Source organism: Oryzias latipes, chromosome 4, assembly GCF_002234675.1.
Source record: "Oryzias latipes chromosome 4, ASM223467v1".
NCBI classification, from domain to species: domain Eukaryota; kingdom Metazoa; phylum Chordata; class Actinopteri; order Beloniformes; family Adrianichthyidae; genus Oryzias; species Oryzias latipes.
In genome coordinates, this window is record NC_019862.2 from 13,871,815 (window position 1) to 13,884,652 (window position 12,838).

Sequence of the window (12,838 nt, forward strand, 5' to 3'; positions counted from 1 at the left end):
GATTTAGCTGTTTCTTTTCCTCCTTCTCAACTTTCTCCTGCATTCAGTGATGCAGTAGATAGTGACTACAACTGTAGTCACTACTTTATTTTGAAGTCTACTTTCTGACGCTTTTATAAATGTTACGCCTTGGTATGCTGTGATAGTGCATGGGGGTGTGACGATAACCACATCACTGCATCACTGCACGTTTTTTTTTTTTTGAGAGCTTTTTTTTATTTTTTTATTTTTTTTACAGTTCTGCATATGGTGCGTGATTGGAACTTTAATAAACACAATAAACACATTCATCTTTGCTGATAATTTACTTTTTCTGCTAGTTCTGTGTTCAGACTTCAAGGGTTTCTGGGGGAAACCTTTTATTACTGTTCTCCTTCACTCCCTGCACCGCGCCTCTCACCTCTTGCACTGCACGCCCTCCCTCTTCTTACACACACATGCGCGGTTTCAGCAGCACATATAATCAGAATCAGAATCAGACATACTTTATTGATCCCACACATGGGAAATTTGTTAGTCACCATAGCAACTGACAGCAGAGGGAAAAAAAGACTTAGACTGAAATAAAAAAAAGCAAGAACAAAGAAAATGTAGCATAAATGCAAACATCAAGGTATTATATATACATCCTCATTCTACAACAGTTTCCATCTTGCGAGGAAATACATAAAATTTACTGCGTTCTAACTATTGATTTCCATTGTATTCTTTTCCATTAGAAGCTGCGTGCATTCTTGAGTGTGCAATGCGGCCGGCCTCCTAAGGTCTCCTAAGATTTTGTGTGTGTGTGTGTGTGGGGGGGGGGGGGGGGTATGCAGAGTCCCAACAATGCGACTCCTGCTGCTTCATCACAGCGGTGATCAAAAATCCCACACCTCACAGCCCTAATGATGCAACACTCTTTCATGCAGCTTAAAGCTGTCCTGCTATCTATATTCATTTTTAGTTAAGGTTTAACTTATTCTAATACAAGACATCAGATATTTTTCTATTCGGAAGTTTTTACTCTTCAGGGTTTACCATTCCAACTTGGGTCTCCCAGGTAAAAGGTTCACATTATGTAACCACAACAAATCCATAGCATTTTGTCCCAAACAGCAATGGAAAGTGACATCAATAAGCTAAGAAATATATTTTTTTAATTTAATTATAAGTCCAAAGTGAGAGTGAGTTTTCTGTCCAGGTTTAAAATAAACCACAAAATGTCACCATAAGGTGTATTTTATGACAAATGCTTTTGAAATGTTTCCCATAAGCCAAGCAGCTTTATTGACAGAGGCCCCAAAAAATGTAGTTTCTAACTTCAATTCATTTCAATTTTATTTGTATAGCCCAAATTCACAACAACAGTCGTCTTGATGGGCTTGATGGCACTTGTATGAAGTGAAGTTCAGTTGTAAAAATTAAACTGTGTGACAGTTACTAAGAAATTGTTTGAATACATTTTTTTTAATGATTCTTCTTACACACTTTATTTCAATTTGGTTGTAACTTTTTTTCTTCATATGCTTGTCTTAGGACAGACTCATGAGACTGTAGAGCAAAATGAATGGATGGTTGGACGGAATGCTTTTTTCTTCTTTTAACAGTATGTAAAAAATAAATGTAAACTGACTTTTTTTGTGTTTTACCACTTTTCTCATCCTTATCTTTGTGGTCTGGCTCTGCTTTGGGTGAATTTTGACAGCGAGTTTGCTGAATGAAAGAAATTTGCTCATTTCTATGTCATCTACCAGTATTTATTTTTGGAAAAACAAATATTAGCCTCCTTTAGTGCACAAAGAATGAGTTTATCTGCATGTTTCTGTTTGTGGAAGGTCAGATCTTTCTGACATTCAACTGTTTTCTGTTACACATTTTTCAATCATTTTTTTCTTTTGTCTTATTTTTTTTCCTGGATTTTAACCATAAGACTGGTTTTCATTCAATTTAGAAACATCAAGTGTGACTTTCCGCCTCTCAAAGATAAGTGGAACAGTGGCACAGTGTTTCAGATCAATAAAAATAATTTATTTTCTCAATGTGGCAGACAATTCAAAAGTAACATTTTCCTACTTTATGGTCTGTTTCACCCTGTGGTTAGTGCACCACAACGCTCCAAACAGGCATCATCATCTGAAGCAGTTTCCTTTTCCTGGTAAGATGCTAAGTTATACAGCGAATGATTTCTGATCATCTGTTCAGATGGTGACTGGTCAGGGATTTGCAGCCTTCTGTTTATTTCCAGCTGTTCTACATGGATTTAAAGCTTGTGTTTTAATGGACATTTTTCATAGCTCATTTTGACCAAAAAGAAAAGAAAAAAACCCAGAGCACTCCAAGTTGTAACAGAAACCTGCTTTTGTTTGATAAAAAGCTTTTCCCCCCTTCTACTTTGTTAGAATTTACAAAGCATGGACATTTTTCCCGGTTATGGTGGTTGCCTATACTGACCAAACATCAGAGGAGGAACAAAGTGTGAAAATGTTTTATAAAAAAAGCAACAACATAAGACTAAACTCTAATGACTCCTGAAAAGATGGAAACATCTGATGTTTTAAATAATATATATATATCCATTTGTAGTAATTCAGTTGTGTGATAAACAACATAGAAAATGCTATTGTCCTTTATGGAAAAAATACAATACAGAATCTTTGATGTGAAATTTGACAAGAAGAATCATTTATCCTGGGACAGATTTTTGACCTCTCCACGGTGTTCTCAGTAGTAGCTGGGATAGGCTCCAGCAACTCTGCAACCCCCAAAAGGATTAAGCAGTTTTGGAAAATGAATGGATGGTTGGACGGAATGATTTTTTCTTCTTTTATGAAAAATAAATGTAAACTGATTTTTTTTGTATTTTACCAATGATTGACACACAAAAAACGAGATAATAGACATCAACCAGATTTCAAAGTTGACAGGAATAAAAGTCTGCGTTTCTTATGATTCCTTAACAGACTGACAAATGGAGATGGAAAGCTGTGGCAAGAGATGCTCTGATGTCTCAGAGCAGGTTCACCCTCTGAAATTCACCAACAAATCAAAAAGTTCTCTTTCAGCTTTTTGCCCAATCTGACCTTTTTTAAACTTGGCAGATGCATTATTAAAAGCATCAGAGGAAAGTTCTTTTCTTTACTTCTGCCTCCCTCCATTTAAAAAAAGGAATCTTTTTAAGCAAGTCCCTCCAGTGTTCTCGTCAGGTTTTGCTGCCTTTGAAAGGCGGTGTTAAATCAGTCTTCTGTGTTCTGCAAACACAAAGGCTAGTATGAGAAAATTACTGTCTTGAATTTGACAAAAAAATTACAGCACAAGTGAGAAACATCAAATCCTTGCTTGGATGTCAGAGGTTTTATTTTTTTTTTAAAAGTCAGATTACTTCAAGCTCATCCATGAAAAAGAGGTTTCAAAGAGCATCAACTCACTGAAAGCCAGGCTTATGATTTGGTAGACAAAGACATTCTGCATCTTTGGAATCATCAGGGCATCAATTTCAGGGGAAAACAGTGAAATTATGTTTTATGGAAAACTTCATAGTAATATTTTGAAACAAAATGGTTTTCAGTAAAGTGTCACGCTTGTTTGTCATGGGGTTGTGCCTGAAACTTCTTCATCAGACAAAGCTCCAAGGCTAATCAAACACACGTGACAGACAGAAAACAACAAAGAGATCATAAAAAACATCACCTGGATGGCACCACTTCCAATTAAACGCCTAAGGCAAAACTAAAGAAACAAATTGCAAAAAAAAAATGATAATCAAAAAACAGCCTCAGACAAGATTAGAAGATGATTTTTTGACATTTATGGATTTCAGGCTTCAGGAAATTACCAAGGATTTTTGACAAAAGTGAATGTTTGGTCTACAGCTCTTCTCCAGTTTCTGACTTTAGTAAAAACAAAAGCTTCTAAATATTGCTTCCATAACAGAAATCTAGCTTTGTTAAAAATAATTCAATTTGCCCCCAGTCTTTAGAGTTCGGCTCGGCTTTTGTTGGTACATCTGCATCTTGAAATTAACATAAAATAAAATTAAGAAATAAAGAGATTAAACCCTTAATGTATTACTTTGTAGCAGGGAAAATCTTCTGATGAAATGATCTGGGTCTGGACACTGGTGTGCCAGAGGTGATTAAAGCTCTGTGTAGCTGAAAATTTAGTCCGTTCTGTCCAGCTGTGCTAGAAATTACCTCAGACTGAGAAGTGTTGTTTCCAATAAGCACAGAGGTTGTTTGCATGCGAGACAGAGATCCAATGTTCCCTGTTGCCTCTGCAGCACAGAGGAGCAGTCAGCTGCATCGCTGTAACAGACCAATGACCATCAGTGCTCCCAGTGCTCTTCAACCACATTTGAGCCTCTGCTCTCCTGTGATCAGCTTGTTTTGCAGCAACTAAATGGGAAATTTTAAATCATGCATAAACCTTAGGCTATGTCTGTTTAGGTCTTTTTTTTTAAACACAGAGATATTTCCTTCTCTGTGAAATAGTGAAACCCTTATAGTATAACATAAAGAAAGGACCATTTTTGTGCTTCAAAATACACATATTGACATAACCTTCTCTCTGTGTATTTCACAGAAATATTATAAATAAGAAAATAAGGAACAAAAACAGAAACGTGTGAAAAAAAGTTTTGAAACATGCTTCCTCTTCTTGGTTGTCTGTCAGTCATTGTTTAACATTTCAACAAAACTGAAAACTTTCTTCAGTATAAATGAGACACATTTCCGAGCATTGTTTCTTAGAAAATAAGAGAAATGCTTTCCTGCATAAAAATGTGTTTTTCAACGTAAATCATTTTAAAGAATACTTTTCTATATATACTCTGTACCAATCAATGTGTACGTCAGCTAATAATATATTATACTTTTTTTAAATCAAAAGTTAAAATATATTTTGCCAACATTTTGAGTTAATAAAAAACCATGTATAGGATCACAGGGGTTTTCTGTTGATTATTGCCGGGCTAAAAGTTTTTTTTAAAGAAAAACTAAATGTATTTTTAGGTGTTAGATTTTTACCGACACAGTCCCAAAATCTGCCTGGATGCAGCTAATTTTTGTAAAACCAGAAACAGTTGACATGTCATTTGCATTAACTCCACCAGGGGCGCCAAAGAGGTCTCCCGAACCCTGAGAGAATTCTTGAATTGGATCCCAGAACGATCTGGCTCAGAGGTGGGAGGGGAACACAGCGTCTAAGTTCTGGAGGAGGCCTGAGCCGGGAGGTGACTGCTGCCCGTTGTGTGTTTTTTTTTATTGACAGTCTCCCGTTTGTACAACACGCAAATCTGAGCCAAACGTTCATTGTGCGCAATTACGCACGGGAACGACAGATCCGCGGCGTTACTCAGCGAGGAAACCCGCGGACAAAGGACGGCGGGCTGTCTGGAGTGCAACAACTGACTTGAGAGAAGAGGACTGCTGTTGGGGGGGGGGGACCGGGGACGGGATTCCGGAGTCGGAAGTAATTTTTTCTACTCTTTCCTTTGAAGACATGTAAACGGATTTTCCGAAAGGAACTTGCGTGTTTCGGGAAGGAAAATAGAAACCAGAAAGACTTCGTGTGTGAAATTAGTCCCGAGACCAGCAGACCCTTGGAGTATGGGGTAAGTTGAAAAGCAGAAATATCCCTTAGGTGTCGGGGAAAAAACAGTTAACTTTAATGACTTCCGAGCATGTGAGTCTGTTGAAGCGCCGCGTGTTTCTATTTAGACGCACACATATGACTGCTATCAGTTCACACATGACGCTGCTCTGTGTTTATGTCCCTAAATCCATATTATTTGGGGTGGATCCTTTCTGCGTAATCCTGACCCACTTTCTACAAAAGTCTCATGTTCGTTGAAGCCTCGCTGTCAGGGACATTTTTAAAGTCCGTAACTTTATCATAGTGAACGCACGGATGCACAGGCGGCTTCTGGGTGAACTCTGATTGTGGCGAAAAGCTTAGACCAGCCTGACACATACATGCCATATGAAATGCAGATGCGTTTTGTTGCTGCATCCTATGTATGGTCACGCGCACTGGTGAGTGGAATATGAGGAAGTGAGATTGGTGTTCAGGAGACTCCGTTGGAGTGTTTTGTTGGTTCAAACACACCTGAATCCTCCTCACTCCACACTCTACCTCTTCAACTCAAGAGAGATTTTCTAGTGCTGCCTACATGACAGTTTCATCAGGCTCACACTCCAGATGGCAGCCAAGATGACAATAAAAAGCAATCAAAAGGCTTCTTTTGTTGAAAATGCATCTAATGTTTGAATCTCTGCAGTCTGCGGGTGATTGGAGTATTTAAAAAAAATCTTGATAATTTACTAATTGCTGGACTTAAGCTGCAGGGTCTGCTGAGAGGCAGTGTTAAGAAAAATGTTAGGGATGAAACAAAATGTTAAGAAACTCGAAAGTCTTTACAAGAAAAAAACCCCAGACTCATCTGGAGCTTCAACTGGATGTGAACTTTGTGTCTTCCCTTTGGAGCAGGGATGCCCTGGTCCTCCAGATGCCACACTTAACCAGGTCTCCCTGCTCTGCTTGCTGCTGATTAACTGACTGTGATTCCATATTCTGACTGACTAAACACACCTCTCCCAGGTAAGCAGCAGCGAGCAGTGCAGGGAGAGCTGAAAAGCAGGCAGATTTGGTAGATCAAGGTGTTTGGAAGCTTGAAGAAGCAGAACATACTTTTGCCACTTGGAAAACTTGAACATCAGGGAATTAAATAAACCCCACATTAGATAAAGAAGCAGCATTAATGTTAGGGATACTTCAACAGCATCTAACCAATTTAGTGTTGATGTTTTTTTTAATTCTTTATTTTTCAGCAAACAAAACAATACCAAAAAAAAAGAACTAAACAAACAAATTGTGTCAATGTTTTTTTTTATTTTCTAAACAGGCCAGATTCCTAAAATAAAAGACGCTTTTTTGAGCATGTTTGTGTGTTTTTTTTTTTTTTTTAGAAATGTATGTTTTTGCGATTCTTCTAAGGTTCTAACTTGAATCTCTTTTGTATCAGTGGGAAAAAATGACTTTTTACAAGGCTCTAAACATAAAAACACACAGATTTATCAAAAGTTCATGTTTTTAAGCTGTTATCATTTGATTTTGTAATCTTCAGAGTGGTAAAAGCTATGCAGTGAATATATGAGTCGGAGAAAAGCACCTGAACTCATAAGCACCAGAAAAAAGGAGAAAAAAAATCACCCCAATCATTTGCTTGGAGTCTGCACATTACTTTTCTCTGGAACATTTAGAGAGATGTAGACGTTAACAGTCATTATTTTATACTGGAGACGAATCTGTTGGTGATAAAACTGTGCCACAGTAACAGCACCTTTCTTAAGTTTATTTAATTTATACTTTCACTCTTATTTACTTCTTTTGAGTTGAGAAATACATCAAAGTACATCTGTGATTGTGTTGCTTCTCACTGCAGGGTTTTGCAGTTCTGAAACTCATCTGACCTTAATCCAAAAAATTTTTTTTAACCAACTTTGTATTCTAACTGTGGAAGCACAAAGTGAGAAAAAAAAACATTTTTGGATCAATATTGGGAAGCATTGCATCATCAGTAGTGACTAGACTGCATTACCTGATACACTCTGCATCTGCAACATCTAACTGGACCTTCTTTCTTCTGCCGTTCTGCTTCAGAGGAGTAATCTGCGGGCTGTAAAATGTACCCGATACACCGTGAGAGGTATGAACGCACCGTCACCTCTGTGTTGTGGCTCTGCATGACAGAGAAGGGCCATCCCACAAGCTCTGGTTTCCTAAGAGGTGATGCTGAGCTTCAGATCACTGCAACAGAATCTTCCCTCAGCAAAAACTGCCTGAATGCTTACAGCTTTGCCGTTCATGCATAATTTACTAGAAAGTGCAATGAATTTAGACATTTGGCCCCAAATAAATAAGTAAACAAATCTGACAAGTGTAAAAGTATCTTAATATTAATGAGTTTCTTGCTGAAAACTTTTAAATGAGGGCAGGGATTAATGGAAGAGTCAAGTTTGCCTTTTGGAATCGAGAAGTTGAGCATAAAAGTATTTGGTCACTATTTACTACTCTCAGAATCAGGTATTTGTGGGGATTGTTCAGCCCGTCTCTACATCATTCATTTGCCTTTTTATTAATCCATCATCATGTCAGACCCGATGTTAAACTTTGCCATCATACTTTGTGGAAACGGCATCAAACGGTGGATGTTAGAGGAATGCAGGCTCCGTGTTTGTCTTGATGTGAGCATGCCGCCACGGCTCCCGCTGTCATCGCCTTCTGTCCCTTTCATCATGTCATCCTTCTGTCACTTGTTCCCCTGCAGCTCGGCTGCTGCATAAACTGTTGCTCAGTGTCACTGCTTATAGGAGCTGCGTGCCCCCAGCATGCTTTGCATGCAAAAATAAAAAGTTTGAAATCGTGAGAGCTCTCCTGTGGATATTTTGTGTTTAACAGGGAAAGGAACTTTTGATTCCCTGCTGAAACCAAAGCAATGATCAGTCTATATGTTTGAATAGTAGGTTTATTTGAACAGCAACAAAATATAAACACCGAAGATTTTCAACAAAACAAGTTGTAAAAGTTATAAATTACAAAATGGAACTAAGCGGCAAAAGACTTGTTTGTATTAAGTGTCGATGTGTTTTTTGTACCGTATGGGTAATTTCTTTTCAGATTAACTGACATCTCAGGAGGTTTGTTTTCTCACTTCTCCTGGTAGTTCATTTTTGTGTCAGTTTTTTTTTTTTTCTGCTGACATTTGGGAACTTGAACTTTCACTTCCTCCACAGATTAAGGTCTGGAGACTGGTGTGGTCATTTTCTGCGTCTTTTTGAACTTTTGTTACCATGGCTGTGTTTAAGGTCCATATTATGCTCAAATATCCATCCTTGACTGTTTTTCAATATCCTGGCAGATGGAAGAATACTTCATTGTAAATGACCTTTCCCAGTTCTTGATTTAATTCCTTCTCCAAACACAGCGAGTTCAGATGGAGCTCAAGATGCTTTCTTTTAGTCTCATTCAACCTCACCACTTTCCCCCAGTCTACTCTCAATCAGTGTGTAAATTTGCAAACTTTACATGCACATGTGCTCTCTTAAGGGGAGGTGGGTGGTGGAGGGCCTTGGAGGTGCCTTGAGATCATTGACAGGATCCTTTCATGGACTGCTGGGAGGATTTCTTATCTCTTTTTCACTGAAGCTGAAACTCTACAAGGCCAAAAAGACCACATTGCTGACATTGTTAAGCAGCTTTTGGTCTCGACCACGATGGAGTCTTTGAATTCTGATAGATTACTTATATCATAACAGGTGAATTTGATACAAGCAAAGAGCGTAGATGAAGATATTGCTTCTTATTTTAGATCATGATCTGTGTAGGAGACACATTGGTAATCTCTATAAATTTTCTTTAAAATTATTTTTTCTGGATTTCTTTTTTTTGAAGTTATAGACTGATCATTCCCTAGCCAGTGGGCAAACATAAAAAAATCCAAAAAATGCTTTTCTCCCTCTGTAAGAGAGCATTTCCCGCTGATGTTCTGAGTCTAGAATAATCAGCTTTGGCAGACTCTTTTATGCTTTAGTGCCACTTTTTGTACCATTGAAAGCTCTGATTGTAACTCAGGTTTCATATAAACCACCTCGTGACATGCTCACCTTTCAATTCATTTGCAGATAGATGCACTCAACGTGCATTTATCTGCTCGCTGAACTCAGCATGGAAATATTCTTGATTTAGAGTTATTAATCTGAATTTATTAACCAATTTACTTGATTTGAAAATCCATTAATTATTCACCGTAATTCATTTCTCTCACAAGAGCAAAGCCTCTGCTTGGACTCCACCTGTTTAAAAATCATGCTGTGTTTATTCTACGGTAATGTCCGGGTTTCTGCAAACCTTTTTTTTCCCCACTGCTTGCTTGCGTTTGTTTTTCTCAACTGATCATTTTATTTAAGGTCCGTCTGTTGTCTGTGTAGCATATCAGTGTAGCTCACAGGATACTATTTTTTTTATTTTCAGATTCTGTAATAAGATTAATTTACAGTGTTTTGGCTGAAGCCTGGACCCCTGAAAATGGGTTTATCTTTTCTGTGTAAGGGTCACATAAAGTGCATTATATGTACAGCTCACTGCACTGCACAAACCAATGACTCACAACCCGCTGATACAAAGAGAGCAGATTTACTGCATATTTACTGCAGAGTTTGCCTCAAAAGAACATTGAAAAAACTGTGCAGCAGTAAAAGAGGATATCGTTTTCAAAAGCAGTTTAAATAAAGCTTTTTTCTAAAAGTTTCAAGCCTGTTTTCTTACTTTAGGGATGTATAACTACTGCAGTTTAGCAACTTTTTTTAGAACAGGACTCAGCATGTTTTGCACTTTTACATAATTAGCTATTTACACCAGAAATTGAGACAATTCTAGAGTTTTTGTAGTCCGCAGTTGATCTGAAACTCGCTTTTAAATAAATGTAACCACTTTATGCGCATCACTGTGCTTTCTAGAAACTGTCAAGTGTGTGTCCTGCTGGTCAAGGAGAAACCAGCTTCTCTGCTCCTTAATTGCTGTTTAGGAATGATTTGCAGTAGCAGGAATAAGGAGTCATCCTTTTATGTGCGGGTTTGCTTTCCTTTACTTCAATTTGTGGTTATGGAAGCATGAATAGAGATTTGCTCTTTCTCTTTTTCTGCCTCTCTGACCTTCATACTGAATGCAGACAACACATTGCCTTTGTGTCAACTTCACAATTCATGACAGCAGCAAGTTATCTTCCCAACTCCTGCAAGTGGAGCTGACCTTCACATTAGTGCAGCAGCGCTCTGGTGCAGGATAATGAGAGCTCGTGGTTTTTTTAGTTCTTGTTCTTATCAAAGAAAACCTGCAGTCCTTCAGAGCCTTCCCCGCTTTCCACACCAGAGAAGGAAATGCGTCTCGCTGCGTGTTGCGGATTGTGACTTGTTGAGTAGCTACAGTGTGACTTGGCGTTTCCCCCTTGCTGGGCTATTTTTGTTCAGAGTTGTAGCGGGTCATGTTGCCCAACAGAGCTGGAGCATGGATACGAACTCTCAGTGGTCAGAGGAAGTAAACCCTGAAGGAGAAGTTCTTTAAGAAGAAAAAAGAAAACGTGACAGCAGGAAAAGAAAGGCAAAAGCTTCTCTGGGATGCCTGAGGCCCTCAGAGGATGTAATGCTACATTCAGTCGGTGAAACATTAGACCCAGCCTCGCAGGTTCAGTTTTACATGAGATGAACTTTTCCAGATGGAAGCAGAAAGTAGGACTCGTCTTTGTTTTATGTGGGTCAACGCAAACTGATTACCTGTGATTAATAAAGAGAGAGAAAACAAGAACTCACAGCTTTTTTTCTCGCCCCTAAACCAGTAAATGGACGTCTTAGTGAGTGTGGATAAAATAAAAAAAGAGTCATATGCTTTCACTGAAAAGTGAAAAGACCGGCAGGAAAGTAAAATGAGTTCCTGGGCAGAAATTAGTGTTATTGTGCAATTTTGCAAAGTGTACAGTTAAAAAAGAAAGGTCACATCATTAAAAGGCACTTTTGTGGAAGGTAATAGAAATTCTCCAAAATGTTAATTAAAACCAGACCCTCAAAAAGAGCCACTTTGTACATAGCCTTTACATCTGTGCCCATAGTAACTGGTTTATGGGTGGGATCAGAGCTTCTATGCTTTAGTGCTTTTTTCATGGGGTTTGTATGATTTAAAACCGTTTGGTAACCGTGACGCCCATTTCTGCCATACAAAACACAAAGTGGCATGAAATTGAAGATCTAAAAGACACATTAGGAGACTCAAAGAAGTTTTGTTTTTGAGTAATCAGTTTTTAAACTTTTAAAGTTCCACTCCGATCATCTTATGATCTATTTTCAAAGCGTTCTCAGTGGTCTTTTAATTATGAATATGCAGTTTTTTGGCAAAATAAAAAAACCTGTTGTCTTCTAGTACATAGTTTCTACAGAACGGCATGAATTCATTAGAAATTCACCTCGGACTTGTGGGTGGACTGGTTGGCACAGAAGTAAGCCTCCACTGGTATCCCATCATCTCTTTGTTTACACTCTCTCCCTCTAGTTTACAGCCCCTCACAAGCCCAACCTAACACTACCACTGCTATCCAGCAGTACAGTTTACAACCGTATGCCAGCTCGGATGAGCACGCACATGGATTGATTGATTTGATTCATTCATTCATTCATCCTCTAAGCTGTTTTGTACCTTTCGGGGTCACAGGGCAGCTGGTACCTAGCCTATGCGGGCGAAGGCTGGGGACACCCTGGACAGGTCACCAGTCTGTCATAGGTGATTGATTGATTTTCTGCAAGTGGATGCATCGGAACAGAGCAGAGCAGGGAACTTGTTGCCCACTCTTTGTAGTTTACTTTTTTTCGTGTGATCCTCATTCACGATTTGAATAAAGAAATACTCAAAAGTGGAATTTTAAGCTTAGTTTTCTTAATATATGTCCTACATTATGAGAAAAATGCTATAAGAACATGTTATAAACATGCAGCTGTGCCTTCTGAAAAGACACAAGATATTTTCCCTTTTGTCTCCCGTTCCTCCTAAAAATTCAGCTGTCTTTCTGCTGAGCCTAAACTTTTGAGTATAATCTGTAAAAGTTGGCTCTCCCTCACAGCTTTCCAGATCACACGCAGCTCAGAGGCCTCCGTCCTTAAAGTTTGAGGTGTACTTTCCTAATAAGCGACTGGTTGTTTTTGACCACAGGCAAGACAGGAAGGCTTCGCTTGTGTTTTCTGATCAAAGGTTCAGGCTGGTGGTTGGGTATCAAGATTAACACGACAGATGAAGAGCAGTCAGAGAGGATTAAAAAAGT

General features: G+C 38.5%; 1 protein-coding gene across 3 annotated transcripts in view; it reads left to right on the forward strand.

Moving 5' to 3' along the window:
* The first annotated feature begins 5,151 nt into the window (after positions 1-5,151).
* Positions 5,152-12,838, forward strand: part of homer3 (homer scaffolding protein 3) — a 53,053-nt gene continuing 45,366 nt past the window's right edge. The window contains exons 1-2 of one of the 3 annotated variants that reach the window (XM_011474030.3): positions 5,152-5,590; positions 7,639-7,684. In XM_011474030.3, coding sequence (XP_011472332.1) covers positions 7,662-7,684 — 23 coding nt within the window. In that variant the 5' untranslated portion in view covers positions 5,152-5,590; positions 7,639-7,661. The remainder of the gene's footprint in view (positions 5,591-7,638; positions 7,685-12,838) is intronic. The other 2 variants (XM_011474031.3, XM_011474032.3) reach the window with 2 other exon arrangements.